The sequence below is a fragment of the Microtus pennsylvanicus genome, chromosome 12 (genome assembly GCF_037038515.1).
Source record: "Microtus pennsylvanicus isolate mMicPen1 chromosome 12, mMicPen1.hap1, whole genome shotgun sequence".
Taxonomy (NCBI): Eukaryota; Metazoa; Chordata; class Mammalia; order Rodentia; family Cricetidae; genus Microtus; species Microtus pennsylvanicus.
Window position 1 is genome coordinate 76473889 of NC_134590.1, and position 25485 is coordinate 76499373.

The following is a 25485-nucleotide window of genomic DNA, read 5'->3' on the forward strand; positions in this document are numbered from 1 at the left end:
CTTCTGATCCCTCCCGTTACTGCTCTGTGACTGACGCTGTGACTCACTGTGTCTTCTCAGAGGCCACAGGCCACGTCTGTAATCCTCTGTGCTCCTCGGAAGGCTGCTGGGGCCCTTCGCCCAGGGACTGTGTCTCCTGCCAGAACGTCAGCAGGGGCAGGGAGTGCGTGGAGAAGTGCAACGTCCTGGAGGGGTGAGACACTGTCCTTTCAGCCTCGGTCTAGCTGAGAGATGAGCCCCGTGCTCCTTCTACAGCCTCGCAGTTATTCACGTTATTTTTTTCTCTTTCTCTCTTGGTCTTGATATTATCCTTTGTTTATTTGATGTTCATTTTTTGGCAAAGTGTTCATCACATTAGGAAGCAAGTTTCTCATTGTTCCTCAGTGCACCTGATAACCTGTCCTGTCTCTCTTCCTGAAAACACTTTAAATTTTCATTTTACAGAAATTCCTCAAGATAGAACAGACACAGTAGCTAACAAATTTAAGAAAGTGTGAGCGTTTGGACTTTTCTTTCCTGTCCACTGTTCCCATTGCGTTAAAATATGTCAACACAGAGCATTTACTAATTAATTTTAGTTTTATGTGCCCCTCACACACACTGATTATTGAGTGGTGCAAATTATTTTAATAAAACCAGAAAGAAAAATGTAAATCCTATATTTTGTTAGTTTAAAAGTAATCAATTGCCAGGCGGTGGTGGTGCACGCCTTTAATCCCAGCACTCGGGAGGCACAGGCAGGTGGATCTCTGTGAGTTCGAGGCCAGCCTGGTCTAGAAGAGCTAGTTCCAATACAGGAATCAAAAGCTACGGAGAAATCGCGTCTCAAAAAAATTAAAAAAAAAAAAAAGTAATCAATTGATAGTACAAAGTATGTCAATGTTGGCATAAAGTTTTAAGTGAATATTGGTAATGATTTACTTAGAAAATTAAATTGAAGGGCAGAAAGGGGCATTTTGTTGTTGTTGTTGCTGTTGTTGTTGTTATTTAAGGGACGAGAGGAAGCTATGGTGGCGGAGAGACATGTGAGTTACAGGCAGTGCTGGGAAATCTTCCATCCTGTTTCGCTAACAGGGTGTGGACCACAGTTTGTATCCAGAAATACTCCAGAGCTGGATGGAAAGGCAATTTTGATTTTGTAAGAATATCTCCATGGGCCTAGGGCTACTGCTCTAACTGCTGTTTGACGTCACACAGTGAGCAGCACCATAGCCCTTCCTGTGCTAAATAGACGTTCGTATCTTCAACTTTCAAATCTCTTCACTGCACCCAGAGGCCCAGGGCTCTTAGTGTGAGATGCCGACGGCCTGCAGCACCTCGTCACCATTCAAGCCAGAGTCCTGCAGGAGGTGACACGGAGACAAAGCTCAGAAAATCACCACTGAGGGTTTTATTCACGGCCAGTCAGTTGGCTGTGGTCTCTATGTTCTGCTGGGGGAAAGCCGTCCAGCACTGGCCATTGGCCTCTTCTGTATGCTTTGCAGTTTGACATCAGTGAGCAGTGACAACAGGCAGGCAGGGACAGGTGCGCATGGCACCCTCTGCTGTTACAACCCTCGTCCATTCCTTGATTTTTGGGACCCTTAGCTCTACAAGTCTTAGAGTTCTTACGGTTGCCTGCAGTGTGGGACTCTTAGGTGTTATGACATGTGTATAGGCCCGTTACATTAGGATTCCCAAGCCTGTCAGAGAAGTGGGTGCAGCTTCAAGAAGGGCCTGAGTGATGGGTTCCTCCATTCTTGACGGTGATTGCTGTTACAATTCTTGAGCCCGGGATGGTTGAGACCCGTGGCTCTAAAATCCAGGAAGTACTCTGGAACTCCCTCAGCCACCAGAACCTGAAGTTTGTTTTTTCCTGCTCTATGCAGTGGTCCATTCTTAGGCCTAAGTTCTCCATCCTCTCTCTGTCTGCCCTCCCCTTCATGCCTTCTTTGCCCCTCTCAAGCTGGCTGGTCTCTTCTTCAACCACCAAACAACTGGCCAGGCACTACTTCTGCAGCTCAGCCTGACGACGGCTCGCTGTTACTGCTGTTCCACAGCCTCTTCTTCCATCTCTCCTCCTGTCCCTGCTGCCTCTTTCTAGATGCTGCCAGCTCAGCCTGACCTACTAAAAGTAGACAAAGGAAAGGCCGCCTGAGAGGAGTCTATTATTGGCTTAGTATATCTATTGCTGCAATACCAGAGGAAACAGCACACGGAAGGAGTTTTCCAGAGACTCCCGAAGTGAACAAGTTTGAACGTTCCTTTCCTATTCCTTTCATAGTCTTAGAAACCATTTCTTTCCAGCTTAAATGTCCATGTGGGTTTTAGAAGGAAGGGATGGTTTGCAAAGATGTTTTTCATATTTGGCTTTCTTACCTGACATTCAGAAACTATGCCTGTAGGAAAAGGTCAGAGAAGTACTCTGGTTATAAATGAAACTGTGTGCAAGGTGACCTAAGGCTCTATTAGGGAGCTCAACGTATTATATTTCAGGTCAGTCCCATGATTCTAACCCTTTCTTTGCCCTTAAGATGCTTCTGAGTTTCTGGGCTAGGTCATTTGCGTTACTTGAAATAGTTACCGCCACTCGGGGTATGGCATGCTCAGTTCACTGTGTTCTTCCCCCAGGGAGCCGAGGGAGTTTGTGGAGAAATCTGAGTGCATCCAGTGCCACCCAGAATGTCTGCCCCAGGACATGAACATCACCTGTACAGGCCGGGTAAGGAGTTCTACTCCACGCTCTACCCTGCTTTGTGGGAAAGCCTTCACAAGAGCCCCAGCAAGAACAGCAATGATCCAAGCCACCCCCAAGTAGGAAAAATAGCTGTGCAGGCCCTTTCCAGGGAAGAGAGCCTCAGGATCTGATCCTTAAAGTGCCTATGCAGGGTAGAAGCGCCTCACCCCTGCCTGTCCAGCATCTCACACTCATTTCACCATGGCCATTCCCCCACTGTATCACAGGACAGGCTATACTGGCCTGAGACACTGCCAGGCAGCTCACACAGCTTTGGCCATCTGCCAACATCTCCTCATTTTAATCAAATGCCACCAAAGCATTGTTTAACAAGTTCAAGTTACACTATTTTTTTTAAAGAAATCCCAGCCATTTTTCCTTCAATCAGTTGCTTTTTTTACACACACAGTAGCAAACTTCTAAGGGATGTCTGTGGGAGTTCAGGTTGCTCTGACTCAAATATGCTGCTCCTACCTGATACTAAGCCTAGTCCGGGCTCTGTTTCCCTGTGAGTTCCAGCAGCAAACTCTTAAGTGTCCTCATTGAAACCTGTTTCAGCGGTTGTCCATCAGTCAAGCAGAGTGTAACAGAACTGAGTTAGGAAATCGAGACTGTCAGCAAGACTGGTTACCAAATAAGCCCTGGGTGTGCAGGCTTGCAGGGCATTGGATGGAATCCTCATGGCTGCAGAGAAATAATTGGTGCTATTGCTTTAGTCTTCTAGCTGCTCTGGCTTTGAGTATGTTCCACCTCTGTGCAGACAGAGCTGAACGGTTGGTTACTGGAGCCAAGGGGGAAAACCCTTGCCTAACAGTCCTCTCGTGAAGGGTGAAGCACACAACCTGGGCAGCCCCACTGCTTTTGTTTCTGGGAATTTTACAAGGACATTCCAGGTTTTACAGACAGACTCTAGCGCTGCACATTCACAGCCCACTCCGCAGCCAGCACCGCCATGTGCCACCTTCTTTCCCACAGAAAAATACAAAAGAGGGTTTCCCTTCATGCGCCTCAGCAAGCCAAAGTCTGGCCTCCCTCAGCATTGCCTTTTAACTTCAGATGGGATATGCAGGAAAGATAAGGATATACAACACATGTAGACCAATCGAAATGACTCTGACAAGTACTACGCCCACGATATCTTAAAGTACCGTTAAGAAAATATGGTGAAGAACGAAGTTTAATTTACGCTTGGGTGTGATAAATTCATTTGCTTTTTCTATGAAAACCTTTATGTACTTTATACAACGTGGCTGTACTAGAGGGACTGAGAATGGTAAACATGATAACAGCTGTCCTTCCTTAACGGATTATAGCCCACAAATCGAATTGCTCTGTATAGCTGATCTGAGTTAGATGATAAAGAAGCTTGCTGTCGGGTCTGAATGCTTTAGTTCCATCCCTGAGACTCACACAGTGGAAGGCAAACACTAGCTCTCACAGGAAGTGCCCTCATCTCCACAGCGCATCCACATAGTTTCATCATTAGCTAATCATTAGTATAAAACACATTAAAAGAAATTGAATTGTTTTCAGTGCAGTCAGGAAAACGTATCTTATTGCGGGCACAGCAGGCAAGAGCAACCACATCACTTGTTGTATATTTTAAGAACTTCCGCACTGGGGCTGGAGAGATGCCTCAGTGGTTAAGAACACTGGCTGCTCCTCTTGAGAACCCAGGCTTGATTCTCAGCACCAACGTGCTAGCCCACAGCCACCTGCAACTCCAGTTTCAGGGGATCTGATGCCCGCTTCTGGCTTCTATGAGCTCCAGGTGTACAAATGGTGCACAGACATTCACACACATATACAATAATAAAGAACATCCATATTATTGGCTTTTGTTTTCTCACAGTAAATATTATAAATAGGAAGTTATTTCTATTTTTGAAAAAGAACTAAAAAGATCAGTCACGTTCTCTGTATCTTGCTTCAGGGGCCAGACAACTGCATCAAGTGTGCCCACTACATTGACGGCCCACACTGTGTCAAGACCTGCCCAGCTGGGGTCATGGGGGAGAACAGCACGCTGGTCTGGAAGTATGCAGACGCCAACAATGTCTGCCACCTCTGCCATCCAAACTGTACCTATGGGTAAGAGCAGTACAGTCACCTACAAAAGCTTGTGAATTTATACACTGGAAATGCCTACCAAATTTTAGGCAGTGGTTTATATAGGCTTGTATTTTAGCCAGGACCCTAATATGTTTCAACTGTGCGCTTGTGGTGACAGAAGGGATAGGCTGGTGGGCAGATCTCAGATTGATAAATATTGTTCTGTCTTTCAGGATATTTGTCTCGGGTAGTCTTGGTTCCTTGGCACCGCATTGCCAATAGAAAAGAGTGATGGGGGGGCTGGAGAGATGGCTCAATGGTTAAGAGCATTGCCTGCTCTTCCAAAGGTCCTGAGTTCAATTCCCAGCAACCACATGGTGGCTCACAACCATCTGTAATGAGGTCTAGTGCCCTCTTCTGGCCTGCAGACATACACACGGACAGAATATTGTATACATAATAAATAAATAAATATTTGAAAAAAAAAGGAGAAAAGAGTGATGGGCACAGCTGACAACCTCTTTCCCCTCTGTATAATTAGGGTTGGGGATGGTATGGACTGGGGGGAGGGCCTGGGGAGGTGGCTCATTCAGTGATTTAAGGACCTAGTTCGTTCGTCAACACCATGTAGAAAATACCAGGAGTGAAGACTGTATACACCTGTAACCTCAGCACTAGAAAGTCAGAGATGGGAAGGCTTTCTAGACATTCATTCTAGCCAAATTCTTGGTGAACTAGAGTTTACTGAGAGATCCTGACTCAAAAAAAAAGGAGTAGTTGTTTTTCAGAAATGACATTTGGTGTTGACTTCTAGACTTCACACAGTGCACGCACACATGAGCGCACATGAAGACACACACACACACACACACGTGGGCGCACATGAACACACACACACACGCAGTAACACTTCCTGAATTGTTCCAAAGCACTTTTTAAAAATCTGCTTGATTATTAAGCTGACTTCAGTGCCTTGAATTAAAGCTAGCTTGAGAAGAATTAGCAGAAGCATTCTGACTCTATACATTTCATTTACTGGAACATTATAAATTAACAATTGAATCAGATCACACTCAGTAACCAGAACAGTGTCGGAGTTTTCATTTATATATATTACCCATGTCATTATATTTCTAAAGTCTTCCCTCTTACTCACAACTGTCACTCACTCTTTCTCTGGTTCTCTCCAATACCAGCAACCTGGCTTTACAGTGCTGTGTATCTAAATGCATTCTTCTGTAAAATCCAGTGATAACTAATTCAACATAAATTACAGGATTTTGTGATGATGAGTTAGTATCTATAATGTACTAAAAATAGTGACTAAGACAAGGTGAGCGCTAACAAGTAATGTTAATGGTAAGGGTGGTGGCAACAATGGTGGTGGTGGTAGGGACTGATGCTGGTGGTAAGAATAGTGGTGGTGGTGATGTAGATGGTGGTGGTGATGTGGATGATGGTGGTGATGTGGATGGTGGTGGTGGTGGTGATGTGGATGGTGGTGGTGATGTGGATGGTGGTGGTGATGTGGATGATGGTGGTGATGTGGATGGTGGTGGTGGTGATGTGGATAGTGATGGTGGTGGTGGTGATGTGGATAGTGATGGTGGTGATGTGGATGGTGATGGTGGTGATGTGGATAGTGATGGTGGTGATGTGGATGGTGATGGTGGTGATGTGGATGATGGTGGTGATGTGGATGATGGTGGTGATGTGGATGATGGTGGTGGTGGTGATGTGGATGGTGGTGGTGGTGATGTGGATAGTGATGGTGGTGATGTGGATGGTGATGGTGGTGATGTGGATGATGGTGGTGATGTGGATGATGGTGGTGATGTGGATGATGGTGGTGGTGGTGATGTGGATAGTGGTGGTGGTGATGTGGATAGTGATGGTGGTGATGTGGATGGTGATGGTGGTGATGTGGATAGTGATGGTGGTGATGTGGATGGTGATGGTGGTGATGTGGATAGTGATGGTGGTGATGTGGATGATGGTGGTAATATGGATGATGGTGGTGGTGGTGATGTGGATAGTGGTGGTGGTGATGGGCAGGACAGCAGTGTGTCAGCATTAGCAATGCCTTGGTTCTTGGTCTGACATTCCAGTTATCTTGCCAAGGAGAGTCTTCTGCACTTTCAAAATAATATTTCTAAAAATGAGGTGTGGGTTTTGGAATTTACCATTTCTGCGGTAGTAAGTTAACATCGTCCAATTTTTCCTTTGTTTATATCACCACACTGATCACATTGTCCAGTTTACAACCTCTGCAAAGCCTGTAAGAATAATGCTTTGCTCCTTTTCAATTTAGCCCATTTTTTTGCATTAGCAGTTTTGGAGCAGGTTCTCTAGAACATTACTGTGCGAGCTGTACACAATAAATGAACGTCTCTCCTTTTCCCTGCTTTGAAAATAAGTATATGTGTATGTTTCTGCCTGTGAGTGTGTACTATTGGCCTTAAGGGGACCTCAAAAGTCACCAAGCAGGAGGAATTAATTGCCAGTAGGCATTCTTACCTTGAATAAGAGTTTCCAAATACAGAAAGATAGATTTTTTTTCATAATGTAGATTAAAATTTTGTATGTATCAGTTGGTCTGATTTTTTTTCTGTGTTTTTCTAATTCCATAAGTCTGATGAAGAACATGCACTTTTAAGTAGTCTTGTTATTGCTATCTGTGTTTTATCTCACAGTAACTAATTGCACAGAGTTGTTTGATTGAAATGGATTTACTTTTTAAAATACATGAAGGGTTGATGGGGACAAGTAAAAATGAGGATATGTTTTCTCTAGTTACATATTTGTAATGTATGTCTTATCAAACACACCGCCACTCTAATTTTCAGAGATAGGGTAATGGTGGCGCTTTTCCTGGTTTTATGGGGAAGGTAATATTTTATGGGACTCAGCAATACAGTTTATAAACCAGTCATGTTAGAAGCTGGATTACACATAAGGAACCCACGTGACTCCAAAAGCCACGACTGTGACCACTTCGGCATTTGCAGGGACCCTTGAGCTTGAGGCACATGCATCTTTAAGTTGAACCTTGTTTTTATATTAAACAAAAAGAAGATATTGTCTTGAAATTTTTATCCTGATAAATTCAACAACGTTCCCCAAGAATTTGCTCATTTTGGTTGTACGTCCCAATGTCTTTGTTACCATTGTAATTATAAATTTCTTGCAATGAAAGAAGGAATTGCGTGGGAGGCAGAATATGACAGAAGTAGATGATGCGACCTCTTTGTCCTCCCAGCAAGAGTCAAAAGACAGGAGAGTGCATTGTCAGCTTCCCGAGTGGTCCCTTAATCTCGTGATGCCCCATGCTTTCCTCTGAAGCCTCTGTGCTGTCACCTTTCCCACTGGTCATCCTGTTACATGGAAACTCGTTTATCTTTCCCTCTGAGCTCCCCGATCGCAGTCTCCTGTTGACAATCGATGGCAATTGGCCAGGGTAGCTTTCAAGGGCTGTATAAAATTAAGCAGCTTGTCCAAACTGTCAATCCCCTCAGCAGGCATGGACTCCTGGTGTTGAACATTCAACAATAAACAGACCACCAGACGTCGTATTTGAAGGAGAGTCTAACTGCCACTAGAGAACGCTTCCTCTCTTTCTTTGACTATCTTTTGTGAGTCTAGAAGGAAACAGCTGGGCCTCCTGGTGGATCCCACTGCTTAGAGATGCATTGCCAGCAAGTTTAGTTTATGAACGAAAGGCCAAAGGCATTGCACACAGCTCCTTCGTCTGACAGCAAGGAGAAGTCAGAGAGTCAAACTCTCAAAAGCCAAGAAAAGCAGAAGGTAGAAATGAGAACCAATTCTTGTTCTGAGTAATAGAGACAGAGTATTTAGAGTATGTTCTCCAAATATGGTCTTTGTCATACTGCTCCCCTGTCTCTCCAGACATTTAGTGCAAGCTGTGTGGCAACTATATACTGTGTTGCATTTGGGTAATAACCTAGATGAAGGCGATAACAATCCTGCCACTCAAAGATGTTTTCTGCATAAATAAACACATGTATTAATTGTTTTATATAATTGAAGTAATGTATAAAATATGTTAGTAACTATCCAACTTTGAGATCACTGTGATTATAGCTATAAAAGAGTAATTTGTCACAATTGCTTTATGACTTAATGTGGAAAACTATCAAATATATTCCAGTAAAGCAGAATGAAAGAGATGTGTGTCTTTTATTCCTGCAGATGTACTGGGCCAGGTCTCCAAGGATGCCCACTACCAAGGTATGTACTGTGACTTTGGATCTATGACCAGAAGTCATTTCTGAGTTCCTTCAAGCCTTTGAGTTTCTTCCAAGTCCTCTGGGCCAACCACGGGTCTCCAGTTCTGCCCTCTCACCCCGTGTCTATGTTGTTGGTCAGTAGAGGGCAAACGTGATGAACTACGCTAGGGCCAGCCCCATAAGAAGTCGACAGTGTGGACCAGCCCCCTCTATGTATCTGTTTCTAGCTTTGCAGGCACAGCAACTCCACTTAAGTCTTGTCTCTTCTAAAGGCCTCCTCTTTTCTTCTAAGTAGCCCGGGTGGTTATGTCACAAACATGGTGTGAATAACTTTCTTGTCAAATGACCAAGGTCCTCCTCAGTGACATTTTCTCTTCTTTCTTGAAACATATTTTCCAGAAAAGACAATGAGTTTTCTTCAACATTTTTTCTAATCACTTTCCACTTTTGACAGAGATGCTGCCCTGAGAGAAGTGAAATTGTGAATTTCTTCTCAGAGCCATCATGCAGAAGTGTATTACCAGCAACAGCATCTGGTGGAGAACTGAGATTGTCTACAGAATACCTGCTTGGTGCTCAGGCTTCTCTCTCAGTTCTGGACATATCTACAAATATCCCTTCCCTTACTGTCTCTTCCTTAACTGTGGTGGTTGGTACCTTCTGCCATCAATTGAAAGAGTAAAATAAAATAAAGCCTGTCTCAGTCATGAGACCCTTCCAGGCAGCCTCCATGACACTCTGATATTGTTTTCCATACAATCCCTGCCTTGAAAGTCAATGACCATTCTTTGTCAGCATTTCTTTATTAACTGTTTTCTCTTCCAAACTCTTGTCCTCCCTTTGTTAGTGTGGCTTCTCATTTAATACATGCTCTGAAACAAATTCTCCTGGTATATCCCAATGTTCTTTTTTATTGGTAAAAACTCATTAGTTTTATTAGCCAGGGGTTTGGTCTATAGCTCCAGAGATGACTTGTATGCCCTGAGAAGGAAATGTACTCCATCTCAGGAAGTACAGTTGGTTCAATTAGGGAAGGTCTGCAAGGACTTTGGTACCTTATCTATATGTAAATAACAATGATAACAAATCTTTGCTATTCATTAACATGTCTACCTGAAAATAAGAATAAATTTATCAGGAACTCAAATGGAGGTTGATTCTTCAAGATAATAAATTTTCAGTCTGCCACCATCATAAAAGAAATAAAAAAATAATCCTTAAAGAACCCAAATTCAGAGTTAATAATATGAATTCAGATAGTCATTAGTGAGATTGAAAAATGACTTCTGATTTTTCATCTTTCTGAAATTACACTTGATCTTGATGAGACAGAGAAGAGAATGTATTCTTGGATTTGGGGGTATATTGGGGCCACACTTATAGCAACAATGATGCTTTTTATGTCTAAATCATATCAGTGTTTACTTCCATTGAGTTCATTCACATGATGAGAGTTCAATGGGACTGGAAGAACTCCCAACATGACCGTGGGAAAATATCTATTTTTTTCAGTTGTATATATGTTCTCTTAGAAAGGACAAGATGTAAATTCATATAAAAAAGCATTATTTACTTATACAACACAACCGTACAGCTCAGGTCCAAGGAACATCATGAAAGATGGGGGAGCAAGATGGTAAGAATTAGAAGACCAGGTTATCTGCTGTGAGATGGTCTTCTATAGATCTATGAAAGAAAGCTCTGCACTCGTGAATTCTCAAAGCTATAGTTGTCTAAACAAGATCTGCACAATGACAGTACTTGTTGGCATGCCAACATGCATGTGGAATCTCATAAAGCCCAACCCCTAGATAAAAGCTACAGGCAACTAGTGGTTGCTAAGAGAGGAGGAGCCGTTTTTTCCAGAGCAAAGCCCCTGATAGGTTATCCAGTTTCTGTGCTTATTCCTAAACACATACACATACGAGAATATGAACAACATAAAATGGATCAGCTGGGTTGATTTTATATGCGTGGGGAGTAGGGGTGATTGTGCGTGTGTGAACATTTAAAGAAGAAGAGATAATAAATTTGAGAGGGAACAGAGGGGCATGGGAGTTGGATATAGGAGGAACAGTGATGATGGAAATACAGTACTCATATATAAAATTATCAAAAAGTTAAAATAAACTAAAAAGTGGTGTTGACATCTGGATTATTTTTTGAATTCTATATTATTTACTTTCTCCATCAATGATTATAAAAAATAGTTATCATAATGACAGACATTCAGATGAGACCTCAATTTTTGCTTTGTGGTTTTGTTTTGTTTTGTTTTGTTTTTTGAGAAAGGGTCTCACTATGTGGGTAACCCTGGCTGTCCTGAAATTCACTATGTAGACCAGGCTAGCCTTGAACTCACAGACATCTGCCTGCCTCTTCCTCGAGTACTGGTTTTAAAGACATTCACCACCAATGCCAGGCCCTATGGAGACCATTTTTTTTAATGAAAAAAAGGGAGCTGACTTGGGGCAAAGAAGCAAAGAATGTTGGAAACCTTATCTTAAAACTTAGCCCCAGTCTTTCCTTCCAGAATTCACACAGTATCCCAGTCTCTGAGATGATTTTAAATTTTATTTATGTATCAAAAGGTACAGGATATGTATGAAATGCCACTGTTACCTTCTCTTTCTCTCAATTTCATTCCAGGCCCAAGATCCCATCCATTGCCATTGGGATTGTGGGTGGCCTTCTCTTCATAGTTGTGGTGGCCCTTGGGATTGGCCTATTCATGAGACGACGCCACATTGTCCGAAAACGTACCCTACGCCGCCTACTTCAGGAGAGAGAGGTGAGGCCTGCTGCCTGCGAGTCAGTGACATCCTTACGACCCTCATCTGTTGCAGTGGAGAAAAGACCTTCTCCGGGGAGCTTACAGTGTGAAATTTTATAGATTAGGTGTGGTTTAGCTTGCTATCACTGTAACAGGCACTCATGATAGTCCATGTATAAAGAAGAGAGGTTAATTTGCTTTTAAGAGTTTGGGGGTTAGCAGTGTTACTTTGGGCCTGGGGCAGGAGTCCATGATGAAGCACATTAACTCACCACGTGCCAGGCAGAGGAAACAAGTGCTCCACCGTCCCTTGTGGATCTCTACCCCAATCACCCAAAGGGCTCCCTGTGGGCCTCACCGCATAAAGGCCCCACTATTTCCTATTAGCATCATGGTCCATTTTAAACACATGAGTTTTTGCAAGACACTTGCCCATAGCAGATATATAATTGCCACTATGAATTATTGGTTAGGATGGAAGAACCAGGAAAAAATGTCCAATTATACACAATTTGTTTTATTTCGGTATCTCCATTCAACAAAACATGCATGTCTTGGGCATTGTCTTTGAAAATTCAAAGCCTAGGGGAGGCCTGCCTAAAGGGTAGCTCCTCTATGTGTATATAGGAAAGCAATCAATGAGAAAGACGTTGAAATCCTACAATGGTCCCATGATCGAGATGTTAGTTTGGGAGACAATTCCACTATCCACACAAGTGGATGTTTCTTTTTGAAACTCTGTGGAGTGGGTGTTAAGCCATTATTATCCTTCAGCTAATGCCTGTGTCTGGCACTGCATTAGAAACCATGGTCCTTCATCAACATGGAGATGACCCAAACCGTTATGGCATAACATTGTTCTTGTTCCTATATCTTAATTAAAACTGATTGACATAGACATAGATATGGAAAACACATCCCTCAGATAGAGCTGTCTTGTTAAACTCCTGCATCAGAAGACGGGGGTTTCTCCTGTAGATTACTACGTTCTGAAGAAAAGGTGTGCATGGCTCCTTTTGAACGTGTGTGTTGAGTGCTTTGTAGTAAGGCATGGCTGCATGCTGTCAGCAGCTGGCTGCTCTTACCCTGAATGCATCTACCATACATGTCACATATTGTGGAATGCAGAGCTAACAGCTCGGGTCTGTTCCCTTCCTCGCAGCTCGTGGAACCGCTCACACCCAGCGGAGAAGCTCCCAACCAAGCCCTCTTGAGGATCTTAAAGGAAACAGAATTCAAGAAGATCAAAGTTCTGGGTTCCGGAGCATTTGGCACAGTGTATAAGGTAACATCCTGGAGACAGTTGTGCACCTAGCCCTGGGAACTAGTGTTTGCCCCGCACTTCAGCCCTGTGTGGGTAACTCAGATTCACCAGCATTTTGGTGACTTTTATCAACATCCGTCTGTTTTGCTGAAGGTGTAGGAACTGCAGAGTTACCCAGGATATTGAAAAAAATTGTTTGTTATCACTGTGAGATCAAAAGCATTTTCTATTCCTGAGCTTGAAGCATAGGTTGGGAGTCTAGCTGGAAGAGAGGCAGGTTTTTTTTCTTTGAACTCTCAGAATAAACCATATAATGAACATCTCAATCTGCTTTTCCTAGGTCCATTTTTCATAATGTCTCTTTCAGTTATAACTCTGAATGATCCATGCTGCCTTTACAACTAGCTGCATTAGTCGCTTCTCTATCTATGATCAAACACCACGGCCAAGGCAATGTATAGAAGCCTTTATGTTAGTTTTCAGTTCCAGAGGCTTAGAGCCCAGAATGGCAGAGGAACATGGCAGCAGGCTCTAGGCCTGGCGGCAGGAGCAGGGAGATGGCTGTTCTCATCTTCAAAGGCAAGGACAAAGCAGTGGGAACAAACTGGAAACGGTGTGAGAATTGTAACTCATGTCACCCTTGAGGTGATGTGCTTGCTTCAGAAAGGGTGCCCCAACTACAGTTCTCCAAACAGTGACATCAGCTGGGAAAAACGTATTCAAATATCCAAGACCATGAAGGACATTCCTCATTCAAACTAGCGCAAGCATAGATTTTTGTTTTGCTTTGTCCTTATTTTTTTTTTAAGACAGGCTCTTACTATGTATCTAAGACTGATCTTAAATTCAATCATCTTGTAATGGTGTCAAGTGTTGAGATTACAGAAGTGGGCCATTAATCCCCTTGAAATTTTTTTTTAAAGATTTATTTATTTATTTATTATGTATACAACATTCTGCCTCCATTGCCCGCACACCAGAAGAGGGCACCAGATCTCATCACAGATGGTTGTGAACCACTATGTGGTTGCTGGGAATTGAACTCAGGACCTCTGGAAGAGCAGTCAGTGCTCTTAACCACTGAGCCATCTCTCCAACCTCCCCTTGAAATTTTTATATGAATGTTTGTTTTAAATAATTGGAATACAAATACATCATTTTCTCCCCTTTCATTTCTTGTTTTGCCCCTCTACGTACCCTTCCTCCACCTTCTCCCATGATTGCTACTCTCCAGTTGATAGTTCCTTTTTTATTATTATTGTTAAAATATACATGTATATTTATACATATATGTGTATATATGCAAATATAGATATATGTATATATATATATGGACAAATATATAAATACAACCAGCTAAGTCCATTTTTGTTGTTTGTGTGCATATGGTTTCAGGGCTGACCTCCCTGTATTAAACAATCAATAAGGGGGGCTCATCTCCCCGAGAAGCTAAATCTCCTTCTCCGGGAGTTATTAGTTACCCATAGTTCTTTTGCTGGGGATGGAAACCCATGAAATCTTCCCCCTTCCACCTTAGCATGTCCATTGATATGGCAATGTTCCTGTCTTGTTTATGCAGCCATTTCTAGGAAAGACTGTTTCATGTCAGACTTTCTCATAGTCTGGCTTTTAACAATCTTTCCGGGCCCTCCTCTGAAATATTCCCAGCTGATCTCTGCAGGGTGTCCAGCTGTGTTTTTCTGTGATGGTCTCCATTTGCTGTCAAGAGAGGCATCTCTGATTTGAGTGGTATTTGTTTTCATCTAAAAAAAATTATTCAGATTCTTCAAGCCTGGTAGCTAAGAGTCTCTGTGATATAATGAGTCCAAGCACTGTCGACTTTGCAATGCAGAGCTCTTAAAGATTGGAGTCATTAATAAAAATTCACCCAGTTTACAAGGTAACATGTTCCCTGGCCTGATGATTTCAGGTTAATACCAGTTTTCTTCTTCATCTCAGGGTCTCTGGGTTCCAGAAGGTGAGAAGGTCAAAATCCCTGTGGCCATCAAGGAGTTAAGAGAAGCCACGTCTCCAAAAGCCAACAAGGAAATCCTTGATGTGAGTTCCTTTTAATGTCAAGCTGCCCACAAGTTTTGGGACCCTGGAAAGCACCTGTTCTGCTTCCTATCATCACAATGCTTGATTTTAAATAATTTTCACCACTGTATCATAAACACTGCATTTTCAGCTCTTCTCCTCCTTCCTGATATAGAAAGTACAGTCTTCTCCAAGCCTCTCCTTACCCCTACACCCCAAAGAATGAAAGCTCAGAATCTCCACATACGTCCCAGGGCCAGTCTTGATGCTAATTTCTTAGCATGTGTTACCATAGTGACTGCAGAATGCACCCACAGCCCAGTGTTATCGATGAAGGAGAGGAGGCAGAAACTGCTCAAATTGTTATGGCTGAGGTCTGAAGTGCATCACAACTTCTGAAATGAGGATTCCCTTTCCTTTGCTGAACCTGTTCTTCTTTACAATGTTTTTTTTTTTTAAGATGCCAGAGATCAATGCCTCTGCACGCCTACTGGACTGTTGCCCCACCTCCTAAGCCCTCTCCCATGCAATTTAAACATCATCCCCCATGCTGCTGACTTTTACTTTCCAGAGCCTTTCAACGAGAGCAGCATTTTGCTTTGAATTCTACTGAACTCTCCCCCACTTCTCCTAGCCTTCTTAGCTAATGATGGGGCTGAACCCAACTGTAAAGAGGTTGACACAAAGAAGCCATCTAGGAACTGGGTAGAGCCCACTTCAGTACTGTCAGGGCTTTTAATAAGATATTGAAAACTGCTCTTCTCCTGAGACAGAAGGTTGAAGAGAAGAGAAGGAAGCTTAGGGAAACCCACACTGCCCGTTCCTATGAGAGATGATGGTGCATGAGTCCAGTGTCACAGAAAATCATGCATGCTGGAAATATACCTGTCAAGCAAATTCATTTTACATTCCAAAATTACAAATCGATGCCAAGTCTTATTCACTGCACCAGGAGGACCAGGAGACAGGGGCTTGTGAAGGCTTTTTGCTTACAGTCTATCACTTGTACTTGTTGAGAGGAAAATCGTTTGGTCAGTCTTGATTCCTTAGTTAGTATTTTAATTCATTTTGGATGCACTAATAAATTGCACCCAATAATGTGGATTTGAGCAGTGTTTATAAGGTGATAATATAAGGAGAGTTTACGGTTTGGAAATATTCTCAATGATAGTTACGTTCCAGAAAGGAGGCAGGAGATCTGCTTTTGAAGGGCTTGGAGGTAAATAAAGGCATAAAAGTCAAGTGCACCCCTCATCTGAAGGCCCTGTCTGACTCCTGCTCCTTGACCCCTTTCTCCTTCCATTGCTCATGCTCCGCTTGTCTTTGCCCTTGTGTCTTCATTCCTGTCTCCTTTGGTTTTCTCCTTGTGTGTCAGCTATTGTGGCTATGGCAGCTAGTGGGTGATGACCTTGAGGCTTTCTGGCTTGCTTGTCACGTGGCTGTGTCTGCCAGACACGCAGAACAGCTTCTGTGCAGGGCTGTGTGCTGTTTCCTGGAAAGCCGTGGGGGCGAGGGCACTGAGAGACTGGTTGCTGCTGAAGGAAGCAAGGCCTGTGGTCCTGGGGTCAGTTTCAACAGGGCGCTAAGCAGAACATCAACCAGCATCGCCACGAGAACAGTCCATAGAGAACATGCTTTGTAAATGCTGGCATGCACTCGTAAATGGTCCCAGCGACCTCACACTCTGTGGTCTAGCTCCCCTGCCATGTGGTCTTTAGTGACTTAATTAACTGGGAAAGATTTTTAAACACCAAGGGTTCTTACCCTTTCACTTTTCTTAAAAATGCGTGTGTGTGTGTGTGTGTGTGCGTGTGTGTGTGTGCATGAGCACACACACACACGCACACTCATGAGCTCATATGTGTGCACATGATAAGCAAATGCCCTGAGATGTATGTCCCACAGCACATGTGCAAAAGCCAGAAGACGACTTATGGAGTTGGTTCTTCCCTTACATCTCTACACAGTCAGGGCTGCAGGAACCAAACTTGGGTCATCAGGCCTCCACAGCAAGCACCATTGCCCGCTGAACCATCTCACTGGCTCGCTACCCTTCATTCTGAAATCCAGACTCAAGGAATCTAGCATCCCCTGGAAGCCTTTGTCCCATTCACAGCACAAATAATTCAGAGATGACTGAGACAGCAAGGAAGGATCCAAATCTGCTATCAGCAATAGCGACAAATAGTGACTTTTCAGGGTCACCGAAGCCTCTGGGACAGACTGCCCCGCAGTGAGTCTGGGACAGAAGCCATCAGGGTCTCCCCTGTGGGTACTGCCTGCTTCCAGCTGGTTCAGAGATTGTTGTGGGATACCAGGCATATTTGCTGCGGGTCACAATGCACCATCCCGGCTTCCAACATAAACAGGGAAGAACAAAGCTCACTTTAACGTTCACACACGACTACACAACACTCCCATTGTGCGGGGTGTGGGCAGGAAGTGACAGCCCAGTTCTGTTTGTCTATCATATTTTAGGAGAACCAACTGGCAGGGCTCCAGGCTCTGTGTGGCCTGACGCCCACGCCCCCTGCTCTGTTCCTGTCCCAGTCATCATCGGCCAATGGCCGTTAAGCTTCTCAAACTGCTCCAATTTGCAGATGTTTTTTTCTCCCCCTCGAAAATGAATACAAGATGTGCCCAAATCTCCGGCACATCTTGAGAAAATAGGCCCGGCTGGAGGATTTCTGTGATGTTATGATTGTACAGCTTCCCAGACCCAGAGGAGAGATGTGATTCGTGCTTTTCTGGCAATCCCATGGCCTAATAATTTTTCCGTATACATTCCAGTTTCAATTTTGGCCGGGCACTGGAAAGGGAATGTAAAACAGATCTATATACGGCAGCGTATGTGTGTGCGTGTGTGCGGGCATATGTGCATTTTCCAGTGTGAGAATGTAGTATGTAAGTATGTAGGCTTGTGTGAACGTGTATATGAGTGTCTCAGACGCATAACTCTCCATCTCAGAGGCTAGAACCGGCACGGAGAAAAGCACTTCTCCAAAGTTGATTTTTGCAAGGGTGTTGTGGGCAGGTTTCCTGACCCAAATGCCCTCCCACCATTCAGTCCGAATCAAGTCTGCTGTGTTGAGAGGAGAGATCTTCCTCAAGACTGCCTGAAGGCTCAGATATCTCCTGCAAAACAGGGTCTCTCGAGTGACTATGGCCACTGATAACGTGAGCAAATCATTCTCCAGGACATGCTGAGGTCCAAATTTGGACCCCACAAAGCCCTAACAGCATCATCATTTGCCTTGAGATGTAGGGCAGAGGGTCATCTCAAGGAAGATACTAGCATTTCCTGAACTCTGAAATATCAGGGTGACTCAGATCCCCTTTCATCAAAGCCTTTGCTAATGGCAAATTCTTCCATTTGGGTCTTTTGCTGTCCAGCAGACCTCCAACATGCAACACCTAAAAAGAGCTTACCTCCCACAGTATACGAGCATCTCAAGGACTCACGTAAATGTCCCCGACACTGGGGTACAGAGTTCAGGCTCTGAAACTCAAAACAAAGTCATCCCATTTTACCCTGAAAGGGAGCCATGTGCCTCTCCCACTGGCCACTGCCAGGGAACCAATTGTAACGCATCTGTTGACCTTGCCTTGTAGGAAGCGTATGTGATGGCCAGTGTGGACAACCCTCATGTGTGCCGCCTCCTGGGCATCTGCCTGACCTCCACCATCCAGCTCGTCACACAGCTGATGCCCTATGGCTGCCTCCTGGACTATGTCCGAGAACACAAGGACAACATCGGCTCTCAGTACCTACTCAATTGGTGTGTGCAGATTGCAAAGGTAAGCACAAGGGAGCTCTGGCTAAAGGGCTGCGCAAGGCGGCAGCTTTAGGACGCAGGATCAATGCTTCTACAAAGTACCTTGACCTGCTGCACCCTGCCCTGGTCTTCCAGGAGTGACAGAGGTCATTTGTAAGAGAGAGCACATGGAAAGTCAATCTGGACCTCTGGGTTCCCTGGGGAGATATGTTTGCGTCTTTACTTTAGATTAAGTTCAATTGCTTGGCTTCAGCACAGAACCAATGCTCACACACCTTGGCACTGGGTGTGCGTCATTGTTGGATGTTGTCTTTTTTTTTTTGTCTTGAGTTTTTTTTTGGAGGACACTGAGGTGGTTTGTGGCTCAGTATGGCGGTTTAACTAAGCTAGGACTTTCTAGTAAGGTCAGTAATACAGGGTGAGGGCGGAAGAAGGAGGAATAAAATGGAGATGGCCAAGCGGTGGTGGTGCACACCTTTAAACCCAGCACTCGGGAGGCAGAGGCAGGTGGATCTCTGTGAGCTCTAGGTCAGCTTGGTCTATAGAGTGAGTTGAGTTCCAGGACAACCAGGACTGTTTAACAGAGAAATCCTGTCTCGAAAAACAAATCAAAGCAACAACAACAGAAAAAGATGGAGATGGTTTGTACATGTGGACATGGCAAGGACTAACACAATGCCTGGTGTGCGTATCTGAGGAGGCCAGCAGAAGGAAGGGCTACTTCTGTGTCTCCCACCACAAGCATATTCCCAAACCAGAGACTGGCTGAGGGAGCATACATCCCCTCCACCCTCGTGGGCTGAGGATGAGCATAGAACAACAGACCAAATATTTAACTGTTCATAGGCTTCCAAAGGACCCAAACTTTCATCTCAAGTTTCTCCCATCTCAACCTCAGCCCTGCATCATCTTTTGGCACCAAACTTGGAAAGTTTGGTTTATTTACTATCTGTAATGGCACTTTTTTTTTAACATGGTTGAATTAAAGGCATCTGTGGTAAAGCCTGGTCTTTAAGTATGTGTCACCCATCCCATCCCCTTCAGACAGCTATGTAAGTTGTTGAAGGATGCACAAGGGACCACAGAAGCAGAGGCAAATGGGCTCCTAGATCTGGGCTATTTCTCAGTGCTTACAGGCCCTGCTCACCGTGGCAGTTGCTCCTGGCATGCAGTAAGGTGTGTAATGAACTCGCCTCACCCATCTCAATCCATCAGTGTTTGCACAGTGATCAGACCAACTCTTTCTGAGAGCTGTGGCATAGGATGAGGTCTACTCCTTGGTATGAAAATCTGGGCCAGGCTGGAAAACCATCAGCCCCCTCCCCAGTGATCGAGACTACAGCATGTTCTTTGAATGCCTGTGCCACCTGAGATGTCTCTGCAGCAACCTAGAAAGCTGGGACCACTCACTCCTCTCCAGCTAGGATGGTCATGGGTTTCAGCTGCCACCATCGTCTTGATGCTCTGCACAGAATAGAGGAGCTAAGTGACAACTGTTTGGCAGTAGCCCTAGAACAGGGCCGTGAGTGCCAGAGTTGCTGTGTCTTCCTGTTGCTGCTAAATGCTTCTTACTTGTGTGTAGTTGTCTCCTGGTACTACCATGGTAGAGTCCTACAGATCTGGTGTCTTATCACAGGAAGAGCTTATTCCCTCATGTTTCGGGAGGCCAGCAGTTTGATCTCAGGATGTCCGAGAGGCACTGGCTTTCAAGGCTCCTGGGAGGCTCAGTGCTCGCTTCTCTGAGTCTCTGGTGTACCCAGCACTCCTTAGCCATGTCAGCTTGGCTGCACTATTGGCTGCTGTCTTCATCTGGCTTTTCCCCTGTCTCTGTGTCCAGAGGTCCCTTTATTTTCACATGCAGATGCCAGGCACTGGACTTGAACATAGACAAGCACTACACTAAGACAGCCGATTTTAAACATCCTCATCACAAGAGATGAAGTTATGGCTGTGCTATTCAACTTGCCTCATTTTCTACGCGTCAGGAACACTCATGGAAATATTAAGTCATATTCCATAAATATATAGAAAAGAGGTGCCAATCTTTGGATTTAGGGCTCATCCTAAATCCAGGTTGATGCACCTTACTGCAGCATCTTTAAGTAATTAGATTTTCAAAATCCTATTTCCAAATAAAGTTCCATTCAGTAGTTTTAGAAAGATGTGAAATTTGGGGGACACTATTTAGTCTACTTCAGTAGCTGACCTCTGGATAACCCAGAACAGCTTTCAGTAGATATATAGGATGGTTTCGGCAAACCCAAGTCCTCACTCCTGAACCCTGGAATTCTCTCTCACAGTTTCCTCCAAGATTCCCTAAGGTAGTATATGATGCTCTCCTTTCTCAATTGACCTCCTAGTTTACTCTGCTTCCTTTATTTCCACATGCCAATCACCATAAAGATGTGGTTTATTCTTGAGTCTGTGACCTCTTTCCCCAACTGCATCCCCAGAATGGGGTAGGGCTACCATAATTCTACGTTCCCCATGGCCAGCTTATCCTGCTTGACTACTGATGCCCAGTTCAGCAGAGGTTCCTGGAGACTTAGCATCTCAGGTTCCACAAGAGTGAGTCTTCTTAAGGATGGTGCCCAGCTGAGAGTAGAATGCCTGCCTACCATGTGTAAGGCCCTGGATTCAATCCCTGACACACACACACACACACACACACACACACACACACACACACCCTCCATGTTGGCAGATGGACCAATCAGACTGCAAGGATAATGTCATCCACTTACCTTGACAGAGAATCTCTGTGAGTTTTGCCCACTAGGCTTACGATTTCAGTACTATAAATTCAAATATTGATTCCAACATTCATGAGTTGGGTAAGCTGGGCAAGCTGCTCAGTCTTCTTCAGCTGCTGGGTGCTGGCGTGTTCCGCCATCTGTCGTTGTTCATGGTAGGACAGAGAACAGCCAGTCTGTCACCTGCTTTGGGTTCCAGTATTCATCTCTTGCTTACTGAATGCTCCCTTCTTTCGTCTTCTCCTTTCTCTCTGGCTAAACAAGGTCAGCAGTGGATAAAATCAGGGTAGCTCTAACTTGAAGTGTTTGGATCCAGATGTCTATCAATTTTACTTTATTTGAAAGTAGCCCACATTTTTCTGTTTCTGATTTTGAGTCTTTTCTCCTCCTCCCTTGTATCTTCACTTTCACTTTGGAAGTTTGAGTGACTTCCTAACCACCCTCTGAAAAGCATGATGGTGTCCACCACAGACAGCAATTCTGCAGAGGGTGGTTACCATTCAAGCTTGAGTTGCCAATGTTTCTGAGGTTCCACTGTCTCTTAAGATAGTGTCTACATATTACTAATCATAATATCCTCATGTTATTTAAATCCACTGTTGTAATGTTGTACTTTGCTTATATTATTTTGACTGGAATTCTTTCCATGTTTGGGTCAATTCATTCTTTGCCTGTGGTATGCCTGCTTGGGAATTCACAAGGAAACCTTACTGTGCAATACTAAACTAGCCAAGTGGTGGAGTGTGCACCCGTAAAGGGGAGGAGCATAAAACCTTACCTACCACTAAACAGCCCTCCCTCGCACTGCCCCCACACCTCCCTGCCACAATTTTATGCTGCTGTTTTATATTTGGAACTCTAAGCCCAAGCAGTGTTGTCTGCTGAACTGGGGGCTCATCTTGTTGCCTGGTCTTTGGCTGCTCTTATATAGGTAGCCATAGCTGCAATGGTTTCCTTTGGCCTTCACAGACTCCTTTGCCATAAAAAGAAAAGCCTAGGCAGTTTGGATGCTCACCTTACCAGACCTGGAAGGAGGTGGGTGGTCCTTGGACTTCCCACAGGGCAGGGAACCCTGACTGCTCTTCAGGCTGATGAGGGAGGGGGACTTGGTTGGGGGAGGGGTAGGGAAATGGGAGGCGGTGGCGGGGAGGACCAGAAATCTTTAATAAATAAATAAATACATAAAAGTTTAAAAACAGAAAAGAAATTAGGTGGTGCATAGCTAAATGCCATTTCAATCCCCAATGTGCAAAGCAGGTAAAGAGACATTAAACAATAGGAGCTATCAAAATATAAGGCAGAGTATGGCAACAACATCTATGTTTTTCTTTACATTTAATCATGTCGAATGTCATCATGAATTTTTATGTGCAATTATGTGCACACATGAGAGAGTTAATGAAACATGAATATATTTTAAAAAGTTTATATGTTCATAATCATCTGCAAAGAAGAATGATTAAACCTTATGTTTATTTACTACAAAAAAAAGAAAATACACAGTGAAGACCACCTTATACTGAAGTAAGAACTATGTCCTATACACTTTTAAAGTAAAGTTTTGTGTGGAGTCACCATGTATAGAAAAGTAATTTCATAGTGGAATTATATATGAAAATTGTTTAAGACTTTGTGGAGCACAGACTGTGATTCTTGATTTACCACTTGGAGAATGGGATCATAATAGATTATGGTCTCTTGGTGGCAACCTATCTCAGTACTAAACAGTTTTCCTTCATAGGAGCAAAGGAAACCTTCCCAGAGGCATTTAGTGGCTGAGTACAAACTTACGTCCTAGCATTTCAAAGTAGGATCTATTGACTCACAAACACCTTCGCTGACCCACAAAAGCTTTGACCAGCTTCTAAAGTTTTCTAGATACAAGTTAATTGTCTCAGCTAACCTATCAAGAAGCTCAAAAATGAAGGCTGGGAAGAAGAAAAAGAAAGATGGAGAGAGAGGGGAGGCAGTTAGGGAAGAAGCCAGTATAGGACTGAAAGACTGTAAGTGAATTCTTCTCTCCTTACCATTTATGGCAAAAAAAATGGATTTTCTTCTCTACATATAACCTGTTGAACCTCAGGAGACTAAGTCAGGAAGGGTTATGGAGTCTCCCAAGCTCCTCGCTCCAGCATTTACCACAAGCTTCCACTTAGTGGGATGAGTTGCTTAAGTGTGGACATTCCTATTGGAATAAGACAACTGGTAAACCCAAAACTATATTGCTTCAAAACTAAGGTCACGAAATACAAATTCAGCTTGGCAAACACCACTACTGTCCGCACTCTTCACGCCTACATTATTGCAGAGCCCTGCAATAAGCAAAGTTGCACAAGCTAGTCATTTTCTCAGACTTGTGGACAGCAGAGATTTTCTTGTCGCTGGGATTGACATCTCACAGAATTGAGCTTTTGGGCAAACATTTGTCTGACGATGATGCCTGTACATGATCCTAGGACCAGGGTTTTCTGGAATATCCAAGACCACTGTTTGAGGCAGGGATTCTCAGGAAGACTGGTTTATGGAAGACCACAACTCCATGAGCACCAAAGTACATTTAAGTCAATCTTAGTTTTAAGTTTCCACAATAAAAATTAAGTATCGTTTATCCCTAGAGTTGTGAATTAATATTTTTGGAGTGTAGTTTATCATGGGTAATGAATGGAAGACTAGGAAACCAAAACTCCTCTAAGGAAAGCTGCAGCCATGGGGCTCCATCATAGTAGAGGAGAAGGGACAGGAGAAGATGAGCAGAATGGATTAGAGCTAAAACAGGAGCTGGTATCTGTGTAGATGCATGCTGATGTGTAGCTGATACCTCAGTAGATGATGCAAGGCCCTGGCCTGCTCGAAATACCATCAAGTATGATGCTTCCTACTCCGGTGCCAGTTGGACTCAGGACCACTCAGATTTGCTCCCTCAACCATGGCTTCTGCAGACTGCAGGGGAGGGCTGTGCGTTAGTGTTTGGGTGGACCTCCAATCTCAGTGACTGAGAACACAAAGCGAAGAGGGATTCCATGTACCCACTGCTCCTGTCCACAGAAAGAACAGCTTAAAAGATCCATTTGCCTTGAAAACACACACACACACACAACTCATAAATGATTGCACAATACAACAGTACCCATGCTAAAAGGACCAGATATTTGTTTTATTTCAATTATGTCAATTTTTTTCTTTTAGCCTTCAACTTAAAAATTATAATTAAATGTAAGTCATCAACATAAACGGAGCCCTTTAGAGTATAAGCATCAAAAGCATGCTCGTTAAACCCCAGTGAGTCTCAGAATGAGCATTTAACAGCATGCACACCTGCTCACAAGCCTACATTCTTTTCCTGTGCTTGATGCTAAAGCACAAAAGCACTCCCCGCCGTCTCCTAGCTCCCCTCCTTCCTTGCACAGGAAAGTGTGGGGGCCACTAAGTCTGGGATTATCCTTATCGTGGTTTCTAGGGCAGAACAGAAGTGGATCCTGCTCCAGCCTCTCTGAACTTTGCCCAAGACATGTGGGATGTGCAACCCTTGGGAAATTGGTCTTTAAATGTCACTCTCCGCTCTCAGCCCTTTCTTGTCCTGCAGGGTAATGTGCCAGAAAGACCTTTGGTATCCCTGTGAGGCACACAACTAGGCCAGCTCTTTTAAGCTGAAGTTCCAGCATGGAACTCTTCAAGTTTGCTTCTTAACTTCAGCTTGTCAGAAAACCATTTTTGCTGTCCTGTAGCAATTAAACAAAAATAAATTAGCTAAACTCAATTAAAGTAAAAAGAATCAGGAAATGGTCCTCCCAGGAGTCTCCCCCCCCCACCGCCCCGGGAGCCAATGCTGATATTACTATTTAGATTCTGAGAGTTCATAAGCAATAT

General features: G+C 43.9%; 1 protein-coding gene across 3 annotated transcripts in view; it reads left to right on the forward strand.

Moving 5' to 3' along the window:
- Egfr (epidermal growth factor receptor) overlaps positions 1-25485 on the forward strand; it is a 175918-nt gene that overhangs the window by 136959 nt on the left and 13474 nt on the right. For 2 of the 3 annotated variants that reach the window (XM_075944388.1, XM_075944387.1), the window contains exons 13-20: positions 61-193; positions 2611-2701; positions 4650-4807; positions 8978-9016; positions 11665-11806; positions 12951-13073; positions 15012-15110; positions 18702-18887. In XM_075944388.1, the coding sequence (XP_075800503.1) occupies positions 61-193; positions 2611-2701; positions 4650-4807; positions 8978-9016; positions 11665-11806; positions 12951-13073; positions 15012-15110; positions 18702-18887 (971 nt within the window). Of the gene's footprint in view, positions 1-60; positions 194-2610; positions 2702-4649; positions 4808-8977; positions 9017-9469; positions 9726-11664; positions 11807-12950; positions 13074-15011; positions 15111-18701; positions 18888-25485 lie in introns of those variants that run through there. The other variant, XM_075944389.1, reaches the window with a different exon arrangement.